Source organism: Malania oleifera, chromosome 2 (genome assembly GCF_029873635.1).
Source record: "Malania oleifera isolate guangnan ecotype guangnan chromosome 2, ASM2987363v1, whole genome shotgun sequence".
Classification (NCBI taxonomy): Eukaryota; Viridiplantae; Streptophyta; class Magnoliopsida; order Santalales; family Ximeniaceae; genus Malania; species Malania oleifera.
In genome coordinates, this window is record NC_080418.1 from 78,540,804 (window position 1) to 78,564,052 (window position 23,249).

At 38.3% G+C, this 23,249-nt stretch overlaps 1 protein-coding gene across 10 annotated transcripts in view; it reads right to left on the reverse strand.

Annotated features, from left to right (window-relative positions):
* LOC131149174 (uncharacterized) overlaps positions 1-23,249 on the reverse strand; it is a 47,990-nt gene that overhangs the window by 16,956 nt on the left and 7,785 nt on the right. For all 10 annotated transcript variants that reach the window (XR_009135159.1, XR_009135160.1, XM_058099352.1 and 7 more), the window contains exon 4: positions 11,563-11,671. Coding sequence is in view for 8 of the 10 variants with exons in the window: in XM_058099352.1 (XP_057955335.1) it covers positions 11,563-11,671 (109 nt within the window). In the remaining 2 variants the exon portion in view is untranslated. The remainder of the gene's footprint in view (positions 1-11,562; positions 11,672-23,249) is intronic.

Genomic DNA, 23,249 nt, shown 5'->3' on the forward strand with positions numbered 1-23,249 from the left:
AATCTACAAAGTAAAGAAGTTATCACTCCTCATCTAACTATTAAGAGTGGACCCACAAAAAATATGCACTCTTCACCTATCAATTAGACAAACCAGCTGAACTTTAGCTTTCACCTTGAACTGAACAATCTTAATTTCTTTTTTTGTGTGGTTCTTCAACCTTGATTAACTGGCAAAGCATATATCTGTGGACACAGTCCACTTAGCTCCCCACCTCCACATGACACAGCTCATAAGTCATATCTAATCTTCATAATATTTCATCCAGCACAAAAATAGGTGTGCTCCTCTTCAATCACGGGTGCACCTAAATGGAATGTAGCTGGCTATAGACCTGAGCATCACAAAAATTGAACCTCTTTCAGTCAGCAATAGACCAAAGTGAATGGTAGCTAACAAAAAGCCTAAACAGTACCAAAATCAATTTGCGAGGTACAGAATGCATCTGTTTCAATGGACATATTTGTAAAACAAGAAACACAAAGCTAAATGAGCTCCTCTTGAGTTCCAGGACTTCGAAAATTGTCTATATATCTTCCCGCAATAAAAGATGAGAGACCCATCTAATTTAAACAGGAATTTAGTTTGTGGCACTCTAGATGCCCCGTCAAATCAAATGCCCAGTAACAAGATGCCCGTCTAATCACTACTGTGATTATTTCTGTTAGGTTCAAGTTACAAGACACCTAGGAGTCTAACACAAGATGCCAATCTTTCCTTTTGGTTCAATGTAAGTAAGAATCTTGTAAATATTTCCTTAAGATTATCAGAATTCCCTTGAGCATGTGATGTGGGCGAGAAGAAAGACCTTGGATAGATCCATCTTGGACACTACTTAAGAAGAATTGGATTGATAATTGTTAGGTTTAATTAGTAGTTTACTATGTGTTTAGTTCAATTTAAGATAGTATTTTGTGCATTTTGGGGCTTGTTTGTAATATTTGTGTATTCTGGGGTTATGTTTGTAACGCTATGTAGTTTTAGGGGCATGCATGTAATTTCATGTGTTTAGAGCCTTTCTTATAAATAGTGTGTGAAAGCCATGTTGTAAGCAATTGATGAATTTGAATTGAATTGAATTGAACGTTAGTTTCCCCCTTGTATCTCCTCTCTCCTCCCTTCCCCTTCCCTCTTCTCTTCTAATTTCCCCATGGCTGCAGAACCTTGATGCTGCCCCAGCATCATTTGGTATCAAAACCCAATATCGATCTCTGTTCTTCCATTTCAACCCCCCATCTTCCCCTTCTCTCTTCTCTTCTCTTCTATCATATCCTTCTTCTCCCTCCCTTCTTCTTCTTTCCTTCTCTCCTCTGTTTTGTGACTTCTCAATCCCTCTCTGCTGCTGCTTCTTTCTTCTCTTCTTGTTCTCTAGCTTTCTGTTCTGTTCTCTCACTCTCTGTTCCGTATTAGTGCTCCTTTCTTCTCTATTCTGTCTTTCTCCCTTCTTCTTCTTCTTGATCTTCCATTCTCTCCATTAATCTCTCCCTCTCTGTGAGTCTATCATCGCATCATCTCTGTTCTGAAACTTCAGTATTTAAAAAAAACAACTCAATGCAAAGCAATTTCTGAACAAATTCCAAAATTCCAGTTGTGTCCCATTTTTCAAAACCCTAATTTCCATCTTAAATTTTACAACACCAGCCATCCAACAAAGATAGAACCCCCTGAAACCCTAGGCACTGAAGTTTCTTCATCGTCCAACCATCGGAGGACTCCCACACACCAGCAAATATTTCCCAGCTGTTGGCCCTTCGAAACTCTAACTTCCTGATCTTTCTCATCACAGGACAGCCATCACTGCAAGCCTCACTCCCTGATCTATGCTCGCCTGCAGTTTCATCACCGGAGATACCTCACTGGTAGCACATGCGCCCGACGCTCCGGTAACCTGTGACTGGGAAACTTCCACAGTTTTCTGCAATTTCCACTCACATGAAAATTTGCTTCAACCACGAGATTTTGGAAGTTCTCCTCGATATTTTGACCTGCAAGGAGATATTTTGATTGTGGGCACAATATATTGAAAGCAAGCGCAAAATCCTAGAAATTGTCACTCCAGCATTAAAAATCAGGCTTTGTTGCTGTAATTTGTCAGTTTTCTTTGCGAATTTGTTTCATTTCAGCAGGACAGTCAATACTAAAGGTGAATTGAAGATAGTTTTTGAGAAATTGAGAGCAAGGCTTGTGAGAAATTGTGTTAAAAGGGCCAATGGTGATATAAAGCTGCAGTATATGTATGTATAAATTTAGGGCCTCTTTGGTATAGTTGTTATTTTCTGTTTTTATTTCTGCAGAGTGAAAAAAAAGATGATAAAAATGCATTTACTTATGTTGCCAGTTTTCTATTTCTGTTATCATGTTTATGCTATTTGCGAAAAAATTGAAAACCAGATTTTATAATTTTCAGTTGTTTTGACAACTTGTTGCCAAAAATTTTAATAACTAGAAATCGTTCTTTTGGATTAAATCATTAATTTTATACACTTTTAAATTAAAATAAAATGATCATTTAAATTTAAATATAGTTGGAATAAAAATATACATAAATTTCAAAAAATAATAATAAATCCAATTACAAAATATTTTTACAATTTTTCAATTGTCATGTGCAATAAAATTTTTATTCTAAAGTAAATTTTGAAAGTATAACAATTAAGTATAATTATAATAATTTTCATTATAGTATTTTTTTTAATGTGCATTATTTTGCAATTTTATTATTTTAATCAAATTTTTATATTATTATTTTATTTAAAAACGAAAATGAGCATTTCTAATTAAGTTTTTTAGTTTTATAAGTATTAACCAAACAGTTTGCTGGTTTCTGGTTTTAAGTTTCTATTTTTGATTTTTGGTTTTTATTTCTAGTTTTCATTTTGTAATTTTTAACATCCATACCAAACTGCCCCTTAGCAACATGGTGACAATAGGAAAAAGGAATGCCATATGCCAAACTTTGGGCACAATTTCAAGCTTTTCAACACCTTTCTCGAATTTGGAGAAAAGGTTTGCAAAATCATCATTGATGGAAGATCTCCAATGAATGTGGTTTCCGTAAATGAAGTCACTTGAATACAGCTTCATCTGGGACCTCACCGAGAGCCTTATGCAATATCTTGGGTGGACAACTCTATACATGCTTGCAAGAGATGTTTGGTTCCTATCCAAATGGGTGAATATTTGGCTAATGTTTGGATTGGTATCATATTCATACCTATAAAGATTGGTCATGTACTCCTTATTCTCCCTGGTTGGATGATTTAGGTGTCACTCAAGGACATGAGAACACATATATCTTGTACTATAATGAAAAGAAAATCATTGTGAAACCTGCTCTACCAACCAACTAGGACAAAGAATATGAGATTATTGCTCATGTCAAAGTTACTCAACTTGAACACTCTACAAGGCAATGAATATGTTTGAAGACATCCAAAGTTCTTCAAGCATTCCTATTGTAGAGTTTGTCATCCTCAATGATTTCATTGATGCTAATTCTCAAGTCCAGTCCATGGTGCTGCCAATAGAACATGGTTTCTTGTCTCATTCAAAGTGCTAGCTTTCGAAGAGTTCAAGTTTGCTTCTTAATTTTGACACTCGAACATTTCAAAATTCAAGGCCGAATTTTTCTAACTAGGGGAATGTTGATGTAGGACAAGAAGCAAGACATTAGGAAGATCCATGATGGAGACCACTTAAAGAAGAATTGAATTGATAATTGTTGGGTTTTATTAGAAGTTTACTATGTGTTTAGTTTAATTAAGATAGTATTGTGTGTATTGGGGACTTGTTTGTAATATATATTCAAGGGGTATGTTTATAATGCTATGTAGTTTTAGGGGTAAGTGAGTAATTTCATGAGTTTAGAGGCTTCTTATAAATGGTGTGTGAAGACCATATCGTAAGCAGTTCATGAATTTGAATTGAAATTGAACGTGAGTTTCCCCCCTGTATCGCCCCTCTCCTACCTTCCCCTTCTTCTTCTCTTCTAATTTCCCCATGGCAGCAAAACCTTGATGCTGCCCCTGCATCAGCATGTATCCAGAATCACGGATTAAAAGTAAAATTGCAAAAAAAAAAAAAATGAATCTGTCATCAACAATTCAACATATCAAACTAATGAGTCCTCAACAGATCAACAAATGAGAACCTTCACTCAATGGCAATAGATCAACAATATTTGACCAAGAGATTGAGCAAGAAATCATCACAGAGATTGAAGAGAATAGATTAAAAGAAAAAGGAGAATTCTTTGATAGAGATAAAGAAATTGAAAAGAATAGGAAACTAACCAGAATTCGAAGAAACTGCAACAGCCAGCACTGGAATTGGGAAACATGAAGAGTGGAGCAGCTCAGTGGAGAGGGAGATGAGGCATGTCAATTTTTTGGCTCTCTCATTACGAATGAGGAGCATTTTCATCTCAAGGGGCTTGATACTAGGGACAGTTTGATCGGGTAATTTTAGATGTTCATCAGAATAAAACCTAACCTGAGGAGGATTCCGGTATAGGATTCCCATAGTCTCTATGAATAAAAGATTCCAGAGACTTAATGCAAATCGGGGCGTAGGAATATAAGGAAAATTCAGAAATGAAGACTGAGAGTTCAGAATAGTATTTCACCAGCCTCTTTGAGTCAATCAACTAATAAATCTGTAAAATAATGAAAAATGACTGCTGCGAATTTTAGTTCAGCAAAATAAGACAATTTCTAGTCACAACAGCAACATAATCCCCAAACCAGCACCTGTTCTGGCACTATTTCAGAATGGTAACAGTGGCTTTCTGCTAGCCTCTCGCACCTTTAGTTGCGATGGAGGGATTGGTAGGCACCATGGGGTCGAATCCTCAAAACCCTAGCCTCCAAATCTTCACAACCCTAGCTGGTCTGGAGATGAGCTCTAGAGAAAAATCTTGTCAAAGATAAGTGCCAAAAACCTCCAGCAAAGTGGCTGAAGACTCCTACTTATACTAGGCCTAAAGCTTCCAAGAGAAGCCAACTCCTATTTTGCACATAGTCCCCTCTAAAAACCACTTATCTTCTAAGACCCCACCAAAAATAACTACAAGCACAAAAATACCCTTAAATATTACAAAAATAACCCCCCCCCCCCCCCCAAAAAAAAAAAAAGCTAATTTGACAAAAATAAACCCCCAAAATTCAGAAATTACAAAAAAAAAACCCCTAGCATCCATAAATAAAAACAGAAAATTAAATAAAGAATGCTGATTGCATCATTTCCCCACTTGTTAGAAAGGACTCGCCTCCATGTGAGTTGTCATCTTGGCTGCCCAGCACATGTTGGGGTCAATCTTCATGAATACCCCCTCGTTGATCCTCTCATAATCACGTCTGCCAGCCCATTATACCAAGAATCTGAAATAAATTCCAGACCTAGTCTTCACCCCCTCGCACATGTATGACAGCCTCAATTTTTTTACCTTGCTAGAAATGACATTGGTGGAGTTCTTGCACTTGACATTTCATATATCACCAAGGAATGGATACAAGTCATCCACTTTAAAGATTGGTGAGAGATCCAAGCCATGAGGGAGTTCAACTTCAAATGAATTTTCACCAAATTAGCACACCAATATTCCAACCTTTCAACTTTTGGTAAGCACAAAAAATCTCTCTTTCTGAAGGGAAAATATTACCCAGTCACCAACCTGACACTCGAGCTGCCTATGTTGATTAACAACTTCCTTGTAGAGTTGGTTCACATATCTTGGCATCAATCAGCATATGCTCCCATTTTCTTATCAAGGACTTTCGATGGTCAAGCTTTCCTTTTCACATGACTAGATATCGGCATTGATTATCATTTTTTTCTCTTAATATCCTGCAGCTCGATTGCCTTTTTCGTCACATCTTCTCCTTTGCAGGTAACCATTATTGAAATTATCTTAGTTTGAAATTCATCTCTATGCCTGCAGTTCATAGCCCTGCGGTCGACACACTCTCCAAGTTCCATCAATCTTAGGAGTGAGTGCAAATGGTATGGCAGCAGGACTTGGGCTTTCTTGAATAAATCCCTTTCTTATAAGTTCTCTAACCAACTTTTGAAGCTCTTCATGCTCCTTTGGGCTCATTTGATAGTGGGGAAAATTAGGTAATGTTGCACTTGGTAAAAGATCAATTTGATGTTGTATATCCCTCATGGGAGGGAGTCCATAAAGATAACTCATCTGGCATCACATCTTTGAACTCATTAAGAATCTCTTGGACATATTTAGGAACTCCCAACTGCAGCTTCCCTTCCTTTCAGAAATGGTTGTAAAAATTAGCCCACTTTCCTTACTTTCTTGAGCCAAATCCCTTCTATTTAAGAGAGCAAGAGAACAACCATTTTCTTGCCTCTTAACAACATCATCATTTATTAGTTTCAGCACAAGATTCTTCTTTCTCTCACCACCCACCATTCACAAAAAATGAATTCATGATACCATCATGGATTGTGCCCCTGCCATATTTCCAAGACTGCCCAAGAAATATATGACATGCATCTATGGGAACCATATCACAATAAATGTATTCTTTAAAGAAACCAATAGAGAAATGAATGAAGCATCTTAAAGAGACGATTACCTCACTTTCGTTGTTGAACCAGAGAATCCGGTATAGCTGTTGATGTCTTTCAGTTTTAAATCCCAGCTTGTCTACCATCTCCTAAGAAACTAGATTCTCAAGCTTTCCACCAGCTGTACATTTAGTTTGGAAGATATTCTTACATAGCCCATTCTCCCTGTTGGTTGGAGGGGAAAGTAACGACCTTCAAATGACTAAATCCTCACCAAGGACATCAGCCTCAATCCCTTCATCAGCCACATCCTTTTCAGCTTCCAGTTGCTGCTCCTGGTCCTTGAGAATTGCAAAATTCTCTTCATCATCAGCCTTTGGATCCTCAGCAAGATCAACTCAACCTTCAGCCCTTTTTGGACACTTGTTGGACTTGTGCCCAAGCTCGAAGCATCTGTAGCATTTCACCATTGTTTTCCCCTGGTTTATTTGGGCTACTTTCCCACTATTGTAACTGGTTGGTTGGTTAGCACGTGTAGGGACTGCTGTCCGACGACTTCTAGTGCTGCCACCCACCTAACTAGTTGATGTACCACTGTTGCATTCTGTCCCAAGTTTTTTAGGCATGTTGCTGATAAATTGTGACTCAACCTTTAGTGCAAGCTGATAGGAATCATTACCTTTATAAGGACGCTGCAAGCTCACATTGTCTTGTATAGTTGTGTGATCATTTTGAGACCATTCACAAAGCAACTAAGCATTTTCAGCATCTGTTTCAGCAAGATTGCACCTCAATGAAAACTTATGAAACTCCTGGGTGTACTCCTTGACTGACTTCCCATGCTGCCTCAAGGTTTGAACACTTCGGTACAATGTTTGCTCATGATCCTAGGGTAGGAATTAAGTCTTCAACTTCTCTTTCATCTTATCCCATCTTCTAATTTTCCTTTTCCCCTGTTCTCACGATCCTTTTGATAATGTTTCCACCAAGAAGAAGCAGGTCCCCTGAGCTTGGTTCCCACAAGCTTCACTTTCCTCTCTTCTGGCAATCTTTCCATTCAAAGTAACTCTCAATGCTATCATCCCAGTCCAGAAATTATTCAGCTTCCGTATCTCCATTAAATTCTGAAATATTTACTTGTGCACCACTCTCTTTGAAATTTTGTCAAACATGTACAATGCGACCTTTCCATCTTGACGGCATTATATTTTGTCGTGTAGGCCTTTCAATTTCAGAACTCCTATCATCACTAGAGCTGTCAATTTTCAGATTGCTCATTTAGTTCATTTCTTGCTCCTGCAACAAAATCATGTTTATTATCACCATCATATCAACAACCATGATTACCCATAGATTCTGTAACAAGCTAAGTTAGCTATCTAACTTGTTCCTGCAGCTCTCCAAACATCTCGAAAGTCATGTACCTCTATGGCTCCTATTTCCTCTTCCACCTCTTGCAGCCATGAACCCAAAAATTTGAACTTGCTCTGATACCAATTTTATACAAATCGAGGTGTAGGAATATAAGGAAAATTCAGAAATGAAGACAGAATCGTATTTCAGCAACCTTCTTTGATTCAAGCAACTAATATATCCATAAAATAATGAAAAATGACTGCTGTGAATTTCAGTTCAGCAAATAAGACAATTTCTATTCACAGCAGGAACTTAATCCCCAACCAGTACCTGTTTTGGCACTGTTTCAGAATAGTAACAGTGGCTTTCTGCTAGCCTCATGCTCCTTTAGCTGCAATGGAGGAAAAGCATATGATAGGGTACCTAGAGAAGTTCAATGGTGGGTTTTAGAAAAAAAGGGTGTATGTCGTAGGTATACTGATGCCATTAAGGATATGTACAATAGTGTAATGACTAGTGTAATGATATAAGTGGAGAGACTAGAGAATTTCCAATCACAATAGGTGTACATCAAGGATCTACTTTGAGCCCTTATCTTTTTGCTTTAGTGATGGATCAACTAACTAGGAGTATCCAAAATGAGGTTCCATGGTATATATTGTTTGCAGATGATATTGTATTGATTGATGAAACTAGGGGTTGAGTAGAGGCTAAGTTAGAATTATGGAGAGAAACTTTAGAATCTAGAGGCTTTAGGATAAGTAGAAATAAGACAGAATATATAAAATATAATTTCAATAATAGTAGGAGAAATATTGGAGACAAAGTTAAACTTGATGAAGCAGAATTTGAAGAGAATGTAATACATAGAGTTAAAGCAGGTTCGGTAAAATGGAGAAGTATTTCAAGTGTGCTTTGTGATCGTAGAATACCCTAAAAATTAAAAAGAAAGTTTTAAAAGACTAACTATGCTATATGGATCAAAATGTTGGGCAACTACGAAACAACATATCCAAAAAGTGAAAGTTGCCGAGATGAGAATGCATAGATGGATGAATGGTATAACATTGAAACATAAATTAAAAAATGAATATATTCGCACTAAGTTAGGCATACCTCCTATAGAAGATAAGATAAGGGAGGGACAATTCAAATGGTTTGAGCACTTGCAATGTAGGCCACATAGCGTGCCAGTGAGGAAGAGTTAGTTTTTGTGAGGGGTGATAGCACAGGTAGTGGTAGACGTAAAATAACTTGAATTGAGATAGTGAGTAAGGATTTAATAGACTTGAATTTGTTGAAAGAAATTGTCTATGATCGCACAAATTGGCAGAAAAAGATTCATGTAGCCGACCCCACCCAACGGGACTTAAGGTTTGGTTTTGTTACAAAGTTGAATCCTCAAAATACTAGCCACCAAATCTTCACAACCCTATATTGGGCTTTTGTGGAGCCTAGTTGCGTTCGATCTGGATGATGACTCGACTTTTCTTTAATGAGAGATTTCTATCCAAAGGCTTAGTCCAGAAAATTTTTTCGGCCCGTTTTGTAGCCCATTCGGAACCCTATGCGCAGCATATAAAATGATTGTTTTTGGGTGATTAGGTTAAGCGTAAACACTTCGCGAGAGAGCGAAAGAGAGAGAGAGAGAGTATTGTACCGCCGCACTCTGTATTTTCTTCCTAATAATAGTGAAATCCTTGCAACTCCGTGGACGTAGGCCAAATTTCCGAACCACGTAAATACTGTCTTGTGCATGTAATTGATTTTTCTTTGGCGTGTATTCTTTCTCTATTTTGTTTCTCACAGGTTTCGGGAATTTGTTGTTAATTCCCAACACCCTAGCTGGTCTAGAGCTAAGCTCTAGAGAAAAATCTTCTCAAAGATAAAATGCCAAAAACCTCCAGAAAAGTGGCTAAAGACTCCTACTTATACTAGACCTAAGGCTTCCAAGAGAAGCCAACTCCTATTTTGCACATAACTCCATCTAAAAACCACTTATCTACTAAAGAACCACCAAAAATAACTACACTCACAAAAATACCCCTGAATATTACAAAATGAAACCCCCCCTCCCAAAAGCTAACAAAAATAAACCCTCAAAATTCAGAAATTACAAAAATACCCCTAGCATCCATAAATAGCAACACTTGATATAAGCAGAAAATTAAATAGACCGCTGAGTGCCTCAAGACTTCTCAAATGCCTGCCATGTAGGATTCCCACCAAACAAGGTATCTCAAATTTCAGCCATCATATTACTGGGGATGCCGTAGCAGACCTAGCGATTGAATTCCATTTACTTTCATTTACAAACAGAACCAGCTAAAGAGGGGCAACAAGAAGAAAAGGAGCAATAAAGAGAAAACTAAAGGATAGGAGGAAAAACAATTAGACTAATGATTAAAGGAAGGGTGAGCTAAAAGGCCCATTAACTAGGGAGATGAAAAGGAAAACCAAAGGAAGTTCAATTGTGCACTTCTCGGTACAGTGAATTATTAAGTTTGGTATATTTAACTAGTGCACATACTTACAAAGATTAAGTTTAGTAGAATTTTCTTTAGAGCCTGCATTTGTAAGTTGCATGATTTTTGTTTCATTACCAAAAAAGAAACTTTTTATATTATAAATTTATTTACATTTTTAGGGTAAATGAAGACATTAACCATAATATCCAAATTTAGTTAACAAACTATAACCCACCAAATGGTGGGTCCTGATCTTTTCTGAATTGTAAAGTCCTTCAAAAATATAAATTCTTATGTAGCAAAACTCAAGTCATTAAAATGTTCAATGCAATCATAGCATGTCTGAACCAAGAGCTGGGAGGGAAGAGAATAAAAGCATCTTGATATAAAAGCATCTTTGGTGTGATTTATCTTCTCATGTTCATTTCAAAAGAAAAAAAATCTAATGAACTAGAGAGAACTTTAAGATTAGAAGTATGAAAGCAATATGATGTTCAAATTAAAAAAACTTTATCAACTGCAATTGTTTGAGTATTAGGTGCACATCATATGGTCAGTCCCTGTGTTCTACTGAAGAGTTGTAAAAATATTTCAAGTTCAAGACATCCCATGAGAAAACCAAAAATATGTAACAGAAGAATATTTTGGTCGTTTCAAAAGTTTGAACAACTGGGTGACTAGGTGTCACATGCGCATTTTTCTCATTACTGAAAGCATCAACTACAAAAAGTTTGAAATTTCACCCTCTAAAACTAAGGCACATTCATCAGTTTTTTGAGAAGCTGGAAAATATCAAAAATTTCAGTATCTCAAGATGCAAAATCTATTCTCTTTACCTAAGCACTTGACTTAAAATTCAGCTGCAATTATCATGGACCCCACTTCTTCGTGTGCAATTTGCAAGTAAGGCTCTTCAATCACCAGTTGTTTGCTTTGCTTGAACCTTCACAAATATATTTGATTTTCTACACAGAATCCAAAACCTAGCAGATTGCTATTCCTAAAATGCCGCACATATACACAAAAACATTTTTTATGGTCATTTTTTTCCAATATTCCTAGATGTTGTGAGCAATAATTACCTGCCCAAGATTTTAATTTTTTTTCCTTTGCGTCCATGTGGCTTACAAATAGCCCCCCATTGGGCAGTCTAAAATCTACCCATGTTCGCTAACTCTCCATTTTAAGAGCTTTTCAACAGGAAATAACAGCTCACCTTGCAAGATAACATTTCGATTGTACAATCTTCACTTGTTGGGGTTACACGTAAGTCCAGGATGGGAGCCACTTCAAAGTTTAGAAAATGAATTTTTGGCAAGGTGCACCTGCACAAAATGTCATTCAGTTGGCATGGAACAGTTATTTTAATACAGTGCTAGTTTTGTGACTGTAAGTAACATAAGTCCTCTCTCACATATAATTTTGATAGCGAAGATGCATGGCAGAAAATTATAGCCTGAAAAGTTTGCACCTAAGACTTTTAATTTTGTAATTATATACACTAGAGGCTAGAAAAGCTCCACAGTTCAAAATTTTAATTCTATTTTAAATCAAGAATGCTGAAACCAAAATAAGTCAAATACCTCGATAATTTTGGTTAACACTTTCTATTGAATAAAGTGTCTTTTTTGAAATAATATAATGTTGAAAAAATGGAGCATCTAGAATTTAGCAAAATAACCTCAGCGTTAAACTGTAGAACATTGTAGTTTAACATGACAAAGAATCTCTTAATTCCCTAGGGAGTACTGAAAAATATTCTTATTATATATTTGGCACACAGCCTAATCAGGATCTTGATATTAGGCACCACTACTAGACCAATTTCTGTAAGTGCAAACTGCAAAATAGTTGACAGCTATGCCACAAGTTGAGAGCTGGCATAGCACACATGGTTGACTGAGACAGTGACTATGCTCTTGTGGTGAGTTCAGCCCCCTCTTTTGGCTCAACTCTTCATTTTTAAAAGTAAAAGCTGTGCACAATGCATTATTAATGCATTCAGTAAACAACTTTCTCAGCTTCTAGAAAGCTATTTTTAACTATTTAAGGGAACTTCTAGAAGTTACAAAATTGAAGCTTCTAAAATCTATAAGCTAGCTTTTTAACAAAAAATTATTCTATTCTACCAGTGTCCTAGTTGTTCTCAAATTTATGAAATTATCAACACTAATTACATTTCCTAAAAGTACATATCCAATAGTCATTTTAAATATTTTCAGGCACCTTACAACTGTTTTTATCAAACACTTAATTTTTTTTTTTTTTTTTCAAAAGGAGAGATTTTATTGATAAGAGAAGAATTTACACAAAGGAGAAAAAGATATCTCCCTTCAAAATTCTGGAATAATCCAGAAAAAAATAAACTAATAAAACAAAAAACTAGGAAAAACCAAAATCAGAGCAAAAGATTCCTCAATTCTCGCTGAATCTCCGAAAAACTAACTCCCTTAAACCAAATGAAGCCAACGCACCATAAAGAGGCCAGGTAATGAACCTTTCCCAGACCAGCTGCCAATTCAGTTTTCTCCCTGAAAAAATCCATCATTACATTCCAATCATAATCCCCACAACACTGGAAAAAAAAAAATGCCGCATTTCCAAAGCGCAAGCCTCTCCTTCCTTCTTCCAACGCCCTCAAAAGAAATAGACAACAATTCCTCCACTGATGCCTGGCAAGCCCAGGATTCTCCTATCACACCAAATAATTTATTTCAGATTCTCCGAGCATAATCACAGAGTGAAAGAAGATGAGGTGCTGTTTCAGAATTATCAAACACTTAATATAGCAACTTCTTTCTAACAGTTCTCTTTTCACAGGGAGCCAAACAATTTTTACAACGATCTCAACCAATTCCTTTTCACCAGTTCCTTAAGAAGTTTCTTCTCAAAAGCTACAGGGTGGTTTGGTCAAACTAAGCCTTGGCATGCTTAAATTGAGATTTTCCCCATGTCTATAGCACTTGAACTCTATCAACACTAAAAAACCAAAAAGGAAAATAATTGAGTCCCTTTCCCCCCTCTCCAAACATAGTAAAAAACAATTAAGCCTTTTCCAACTATTCAAGTTTCTCCATTCATCTTGATCTAATTATATCTCATCTATTAAACATAGTTTTTGCAGAAATCTTAAGTATCTTGAAGTGATTTTGGGGTTATTTATGTATAGGATTGTCTATTATTGAGAGAGATTATGTTAGGAGATTATTTCCATCTTTAGCATACCCAATTGTATCATAAGTAGAATGTATAGGCTTGAACAAAAATTCTTTCAAGAAATACAGAAAACCTATTCTGATTTCATGGTATCAAAGCTAGGGTTTCTATAATCCTAGTTAACGATGGCAGAAGGAGCCGTCAACAGCAAAGGGTCGAACACCTCTGAAGCTCTCGACGGTGAGCCTGAAGCCACCTCCACCTTGCATTCGAATGAACTAGACAACTCGCCCTTCCCACTCTCGGTGGGAGACTAAACGGAACGAGTTTCAGTGAATGGGCTCTGTCAATAAAAATCGTGATTGACGGCAAAGGAAAGTTAGGCTACCTTACCGGCGAGAAGAAGAAGCCCGCCTCAACCAACGCTGCTGCTCTGCAGAAATGGAAGTCCGAGAACTTCATGGTGACTGTGTGGCTGGTGAACTCCATGAAACCTTCAATCGGCAAGACCCACCTGTTCCTACCGTCGGCAAAGGACGTCTGGGAGGTTGTCCGAGAGACATACTCAAATGTTAAAAGCTATTCTCGAATCGTTGAGATCAAAACTCAGCTATGGCAGATGCAACGAGGAGAAAGAGAAGTCACAGACTACTACATGGAGATGACGAATCTCTAGCAAGAACTCGACCTGAGCGTTGAGGAAGAATGGGAATGCCCTGGAGATAGTGCTCGATACAAGAAAAGACTCGAGAATGAACGAATCTTTGAATTTTTTGCCAAACTCAACCGTGACTTGGACGAGGTGCGAGGGAGGATTCTTGGTCGACGTCCCCTACCTTCAACTTGGGAAGTCTTCTCGGAGATGAAGCATGAGGAGAACCAACGCAAAGTAATGTTGAAGGAGCCGATCGAAAATAATGGGGCTGAAATGTTTGCCCTAATTTCGAGAGGAGCTCCTGCTGTGATGAGTCAAAAGACGTAGAAAGGGAAACCCTGGTGTGAGCACTACCGCAAACCAGGCCACTCAAAAGATAATTTTTGGGAAATACATGGGAAGCCCGCAGATTGGAAGCCGAGACAGAATCCTAAAAATCGTGGTTACCAAGCTGTTATTGATAACCCAGCCGAGAAACCACAAGGTGAGAAAAATAATAGTTCCACATCAAGTGGCACATTCAGTCCAAAACAGTTGGAGCAACTCTATAAAATGTTCTCTACCATTCAAGCATCCGGTCAGTCTTCCACAAGTATTCCTTCTAGTTCTTTAGCCTACCGAGGTAATTTTTTGATAGCCTTAAATACCATCTCTTATTACAAATCACCATGGATAATTGATTTTGGTGTCTCTGATCAAATGACTAATTCCTATCATCTGTTCTCATCCTATTCACCTTGTGCTGGAAATTTGAAAGTTAGAATTGCAGATGGATCACTCTCATCTATTGCAGGCAAAGGGAGTATTCGAATCTATGACTCCATAACTCTAGAATCTGTCCTACACGTCCCTAGACTGTCTTGCAATTTGTTATCCATTAGCCAGTTAACAAAAGATTCCAATTGCTCTACTAAATTTGTTTCCTCTCACTGTGTTTTCCAAGACCCATCATCAGGGAAGACGATTGGCAGTGCTAAGGAGTGTGAGGGACTCTACTACTTTGAGGAGACGCATATGGGTAAACAATGTCAAACTGCTATTGTGATTCTGCATCTGTTACTAGATATTCATATGTTCATATATCAATTACCCCAAATAGTTATTTTACACTATTTTAATAATTGTGCGCCTCACCTTCATGAGGCGTGCGCCTTCGCCTCGCGCCTCGGCTTCAAATTCCCTTTGTGCCTCGGCTCACCTCGTTCCTCTGACTACTATGCTTGTGCTGCATGAGGAGGTACCCCCGGACCTTTCGTGACAAACTCACGAAGTACCCATGTCCAACCCGTGATGCTGCCCTCATTGGTCCCCAAACATCCAAAATAATGTAGTTAAGAATACCCTCCGTTTTGTGTGTGATTGTTTTACACAGAACGGTATTATCTGACTCAGAACTTTCAGCTGCAACTCCACCTACAACTGTGTTACCTAGCAATGCATATAAATTCCCTGCTAACCTCTATCCCTTCATCACCATCAAGACGTCTTTACACACCTTCATTGTCCCACCTTCAAACTTGTAGCTATACCCGTTACAATTCAAAGTGCCCAATGATATCATATTCTTCTGTAGATCAGGTACATGTCTTACACCACATAACGTCCTTACCACACTGTCATACATCTTGATTCTAATATCCCCCATTCCGACAACTTTGCAGATAGCATCGTTTCCCATCAGAACGGAATCAGAACTCACCAATCTATAAGAGGTGAACCAGGCTTTGTTGGGTGTCGTGTGAAAAGAACATCCCAAGTCTAGGATCCAAGAATCCGTGAGGCGTTCTGAATCTAATGAAACAGAAAGCATCTCACAATCACTACTCCTTGAGTCTCCTTCTTCCACTACATTAGCAAATTTTGACGAACCCTCTTGAGCTTTTGTTTTTCTCTTCTCCCACTCTAGACACTTCGATTTTATGTGCCCTATTTTCCCGCACTTAAAACAGGGAACGTCCTTCCTCCTCCTAAACTGCGACTGAGTTCTATTACCACTCAATATGCTTCAAGACTTGCCTCTCCCATGATCTTGATTACTCTTCGCCACGAGCCTTTCACCTTGTGAACCCTCATCGCTGGTCTTCTTCCTCTGATGGAACCCCAGCAATGCACTCATGATGTCCTCCAACTCTAGGGTTTCTTGCTCCCAAGTTAGAGTCGTAACCAGATTCTCGTATGTAGGCGACGTAGGTAGGGAATTCAACAACATCAACGTTTTGTCTTCTTCCTCGAACTTCACATCAACTCGCATCAGATCACTAATGATCTGTTTGAAGGAGTCGTGTATTCAAGTCAATTCTCATAATTCTACAATACAGCAGCTGAGAAAAGAACTTGGAGCAATAAAAACTTAAAACCACCCAATAAAAAAATTGACAATATAAAACTCACTCGCAAGGAACACCCTCTATTTTAACAAATCAATCTTACTGTGCATCTATTGGTTTCTTCTGCACATCTATACCATCATGACTCCTAAGCATGAGATAGATGATTAATAATCAAGCCAGGACTCAATATTAAACCTAAGACATAGCTCTTGGCATTTGAAGATGACACGTAGAATTCAGGTTTCTAATTGACACCATATCAACTGCATCCGGATGCATAGAAACTAATTTGGACAGCAGATTTTTCAAAACTGAGACAACTAGTCTCAACCAAAAGTGTGTAAAATATGCGTAACTTCCCTTTATTGCATATTGTTGTAAAATTGAGTATAGGACACACACACAGCGGAAGATGTAGAAACAAAAGGAACTCCAAGTCTCAACAACAATTAACCAATATAAATGAGAGAACAACAACCAATAACACAAGAATGAAAGGAAATGGCATTCAATATTCACTACAATGTGAAATCACCACAATACCCCAGTTTTACAATGATCTACTACTTCAAATACACTCAGAAATACAATATATAAAAGTTATTTGGAGGTTTCCCTCCAAATGCCCAACCACCATAACATTCAAATTCAAATTTCCAAAATTTGCTCGCAACCCAGAATTGCTCAACGACGAGAACAGGGATTCATTGACGAGACCAAGAAGACAACTCATCGACGAACCTTTAAAACAGCCCTCGGTATCTCAAGATCTCTGAACTTTTAGGTCTCTCGGGATCTTCTCGTCGACGAGCACAGGACACTCGTCAACAAGTCCTTGCTGTCTACTCGTCGACGACCACAAGGCATTCGTCGACAATCTCCTATTGTATGATGAGAATCAACAAGCACTATCAAAGGATCCATTGCATGTGCCTGTTGGGCCTATCACTAGAGCGAGATCCAAGAAGATCAAAGAAGCACTTCATGGGCTGATTCAAGATATTTGGGCTTATTCAAAAACGGGTCACTCTAAGCTTGGTCCAAAGAAATATGAAGTTCTACTAAACTTAATCTAAGTTTTTGATGGAGCTTAAATGTGCTAATCTCCTTAATAATGGTGTGCTATTCAAATAGGGGATTTGACTCTTTGACTTTTGTGTTATGTTTGTAATCATGTAAGAAAACTTGTTTTACTTGCACATGTCTTAATAAGTTGTTGAGCTTACCTTTGATTTTTGTATTATATTTAATTTGTAATCTTGCAAGAGGTCTTAGTAAGTTGTTGAGAGTTGTTGAGTCTAATTTGTAATCTTGTAAGAAGTCTTAGTAAGTTGTTGTGAGTTGTTGAGAGTGGTTTGAAGTGTTTAATGCTTTGTCTCCAAGGCTATGCCTATAAAAACATTCTTATTGTAAGAACAAAAGATGATTGATCATGGAATAAAAATGTGAGGCTTTGTTGCTTCTTGGTTCTTTGAAGAACTATTCGAACTTATCGGGATTTCCCGTGGCGTTCACCAACGACTTATCAAACGGCTTTCCACCATCGTTTGTGGCGTTTTCCTTATACCAAGGTTCTTGTTTCGCACTAAACAACGGGTTGAGGTCGTATATACCAAGGTTCTTGTTTGTTGTAAACAATGGGCCAAGGTCTACCATTCAATTCTATCCAAAATCTGAATTTTAGCTTTCTTGGGCAAGCATTCTAACATTGTTTGCTGGGTCTCAACGCGTGTCAATTGAGGTTCGCATCAGCTGCCCCTTCATGTTTCTCTTTCTTCCCTCTTTGCTTAAGAAAAACAAAGTACAAGAGCCATAGTCAACAATCTCCACCTTGGCGATTATACGCCCCTTAGGAGAATCCCGAAAAACATGTTAAACTGCTCCACCTTGAACTTGAGAACATTTGGCTGGGTATCTCTCCCTTCTATCACTTGGAGACATGGAGTATGTCCAAGCAATGCTTGAACTTCTCTGAAGCAACTGATTTCATTAGAATATCCGCTGCATTTTCAGATGTGTGAACTTTCTCCAACACGAGCTCACCTGAAGCAATCAATTCCCGAACCCTGCGGAACCTCACATCAATGTGTTTGGTTCTAGCATGATATATCTGATTCTTCGCCAAGTAAATGGCACTTTGACTATCACAATGCAGCACCACTCCATCTTACTGTAATCCCAACTCTCTGACTAAACCAGTAAGCCATAAGGCTTCCTTTACAGCTTCGGCAACTGTCATATATTCCGCCTCAGTCATGGATAATGCTATCAGAGACTGTACCATGAATCTCCAACACACCGATCCTCCTACAAGGGTAAACACATATCCTATTGTAGACCTTCTGTTATCCATATCTCCAGCATAATCAGCATCAACAAACCCCATAACTAAAGGACAACTCTATTGCTTGCCGAACATGATGTTATATCCTGATGTACCCCGTAAGTATGTAAGTATCCATTCGACGGCTTCCCAATGCTGCCTTCCTGGATTAGAAAGAAACTTACTTACCACGCTCACCGCATGAGCCAAATCTAGCCTCATACGCACTGTGGCATACATCAAACTCCCCACAGCACTAGCATAGGGGACCTTTGACATTTCCCGGATTGCCTCATCTGTACTTGAGCAATCTGCAGTAGACAACTTGAAATGATTCGCTAGAGGTGTATACACCGGTCTTGCATCAATCATGCTAAACCTTTCCAACACCTTCTGTGCATAACCACCCTAAGATAACCATAACCTCCCTGCAGTTCTGTCACGGCGAATCTCCATCCCAAGTATTTTCTTGGCTGAACCAAGATCCTTCATGTCAAATTCCTTATACAACAGGTCCTTTAACTGATTCACCTCAGTTAAATCCTTTGCAGCTATCAACATATCATCGACATACAATAACAAGAAAATAAGTGAGTCATCATCAAGTTTGTTGACATATACGCAGCAGTCATACTCACATTGTTTGTAGCCAATTTTGATCATGTAGGAATCAAAACGTTTATACCATTGCCTTGGAGATTGTTTCAACCCATAAAGAGATTTTTTCAACCTGCAAACAAAATTCTTTTTTCCCGATTCAATGAATCCCTCCGACTGTACCATGTAGATTTGTTCCTCCAAGTCATCGTGAAGAAACGCCATTTTCACATCCATTTGTTCCAAATGAAGATCATAATGGGCTACCAACCCCAACACAATTCTAATAGAAGTATGTCGGACAACTGGAGAAAAAATCTCATCATAATCTATCCCCTTCTTCTGTGAGTATCCTTTTGCCACCATCCGTGTCTTGAATTTCTCACCTTCCTTTTCTGATATTTCCTCCTTCTTCCGGTACACTCATTTGCACCCTATCGGTGCCACTCACCTTCCTTTTGCCACTCACTTGCTAGTTTTCCAAGCTAGAGCTCCCTGCAACCACGGGACCATTATCATTTCCGTTGTCATGATTCCAACTCCACCTGCACGATATGTTCATTAGTGCCTCAACTTTTTGACTCCTGTTTCTGTTCATCACATTTTAGAGTACGCTTCACCATAACCTTTTCATCAAAGACTACATCTCTGCTGATCACCACCTTATTTGCCACAAGATCCCATAGCTTGTAGCCCTTTACACCTTCTAGATATCACAAAAAGATGCAACGATGAGACTTCAGGTCAAGCTTAGACCTCTCCTCACTAGACACGTGGACATAGGCTGGACACCCAAATACTTTCAATTCGTAATAGTCTACTACATTTCCCATCCATACCTTTTCTGCCACTTTACCCTCTAGTGACGCCCTTGGTGATCGGTTTACCAGAAAACAAGTCATACTAACTACCTCAGCCCAAAAGTTCTTCAATAGCCCTGCATTAAGCCTGAGACACCGAGCCCTATCAGCAAGAGTCCAATTCATCCGTTCTGTTACACCATTTTGCTGAAATGTCCGTCAAACTGTAAAGTGCCTCTTAATGCCCTGCTCCGCACAAAACTCCATAAACCGAGAATCAGCGTACTCGGTCCCATTATCTGACCTCAAGTATTTGATTCTCCTCCCCGTCTGGTTCTCTACTTCAGCCTTCCAAATCTTAAACCTGGCAAACATATATGATTTTTGACGTATGAAGTATACCCAGACCTTCCGTGAGTAATCATCAATAAAAGTCACATAATACACATGTCCACCCTTCAATGCAACTCTAACTGGACCCCAAACATCTAAATACACAAAGTCAAGAATACCTTTCGTCTTGTGAGTAGCTGATATGAACTTTACCCTGTTTTGTTTTCCAAGAACACATATCCTACAAAATTCCAACTAACATGATTTCAAGCCCTTCAAGAGTTTCCTCTTGTGTAGTTCCTTCATGTCATGTTCCCCCGTATGCCCAAGGCGCATATGCCACAAAACGTTCTCATCTGATTCAGCATCCACGGCTGCAACTCCACCTACAATGGTAGTTCCCTGCAATATTCTCATCCAATTTCTACCCTTTCATTACAGTTAGATTACCTTTCCATATCGTCAAGACTCCACCTTTGGACTTGTAATTGAAGCTATTACAATCCAAAGTGTCAAGAGATATCAAACTTTTTCTCAACTCAGGTATATGTCTTACATTGCAAAATGTTCTTACAGCACTATCAAACATCTTGATCTTTACATTTCCTATGCCAATGATCTTACAAGAAGCATCATTACCCATAAGAACTGATCCAGAATTCACTAACCTGTAAGTGCTGAACCATCCCTTATTCAGAGTCATGTGATAAAAACATGCCAAGTCAAGTATCCAAGAGTCCGATAGATTATCCAACCCCGCTGAAACTGATAGAACATCACCATCACTACACGTTAAATCTTCTTTTTGAACATCATTCACAGATTTTGAAATCCCCTCATGCTTTTCGGCATTTCCCTTCTTCCAATCCAGACACTCCGGTTTCACATGCCCCTTTTTACTGCATTTATAACACCGGTTTTCCTTCTTCTTCTTGGATTGTTTTCAGGATTTCTAACTAAACCCATTATTAAACTTTCCTTTGCCTCACTTATTACTACCTTTTACCAAAAGTCCTTCTCCTTCATCACATATCTTACAAGGCACTTGTTACCTCTTCTAAATCAAGAGTTTCTTTCCACGTAAGAGTGGTCACAAGATTTCCGTAGGTATGAGTCGAGGGTAGAGAATTTAACAGCAACAAAGCCTTATCATCCTCATCAAACTTACCATCAACCCTCATCAAATATCTTATGATTTGATTAAAAGCATTGATGTGTTGGTCCAGAATTGATCCTTCAACCATCTTAAGCCAATATAAACGCTGCTTAAGAAAAAGTTTGTTATTGAGAGATTTAGACATGTACTGACTTTCTAACTTTCGCCAGATAGCCACTGGAGAATCCTCCTCCATCACCCGATAAAGAACTTCGTCGGCCAAACACAAGTGTATTGTATACGTAGCCTTTGCTTTCAAATCTACCCATGTTACCTCATCCATTCCTTCTGGTTGATTATCAAGTAGAGCCTTAGCCATTCCTTCTTGCACAAGAATGTCCTTCACTCTCCTCTGCCATAAACCAAAGTTTCCGGTTCCATCAAATTTGACGTCAAATCTTGCAGAAAACGATCCCGATGCCATAACAACAATCACTCTAATACCAATTTGTTGTAAAATTGAGTATAGGACACACACACAGCGGAAGATGTGGAAACAAAAGGAACTCCAAGTCTCAACAACAATTAACCAATATAAATGAGAGAACAACAACTAATAACACAAGAATGAAAGCAAATGGCATTCAATATTCACTACAATGTGAAATCACCACAATACCCCAGTTTTACAATGATCTACTACTTCAAATACACTCAAAAATACAATATATAAAAGTTATTCTGAGGTTTCCCTCCAATTGCCCAACCACCATAACGTCCAAATTCAAATTTCAAAAATTTGCTCGCAGCCCAGAACTGCTTGTCGACGAGAACAGGGATTCATCGACGAGACCAAGAAGACAACTTGTCAACGATTCTGACCACTCGTCAACGAACCTTTAAAACCGCTCTCGGTATCTCAAGATCTCTGAACTTTTAGGCCATTCGAGATCTTCTCGTCAACAAACACAGGACACTCGTCAACGAGTCCTTGCTGCCTACTCGTCAACGAACACAGGGCATTCGTCGACGATCTCCTGTTGTACTGCCCCTTCATGTTTCTCCTTCTTCCCTCTTTGCTTAAGAAAAACAAAGTATAAAAGCCACAGACAACACATACATGTCAAATGCCACCAAGTTTCAATAGTCTATACCCATAAAGAACTTTAGTTACGAACAGAGAGACTGTGTCCGAGTCATGTGGCATCATACTATGACCTAGCAAAATCCAATTCCAATACCCTTGGTCAAATAAAAGAAAAAACATACCACTTCCAACTGAAGCCACTCAAAAATTTCTATTGTAGCTTGCAAAATAAATATTTTAATACTCAAAAATATATATATATATATATATATATATTTTCCGGATCATACATTAGACCAGCACAATATCCCTACCAGTGAGATGAACAAAAACACTAGCCAAGTATAAAGATGCTGGCCCTTCTTACACCAGCATTGAATCTTTGACTAATCAGGCCCCAAAAGATGTTAAACAATTTTTGTTAGCATGACGATTATAGATGGCACAAATAGGACAACTAACCAAATTACTTCCTAAAGAGTTGATGAACTCTTCTTATCCCCAAATTATTTTTGCAACACAATGC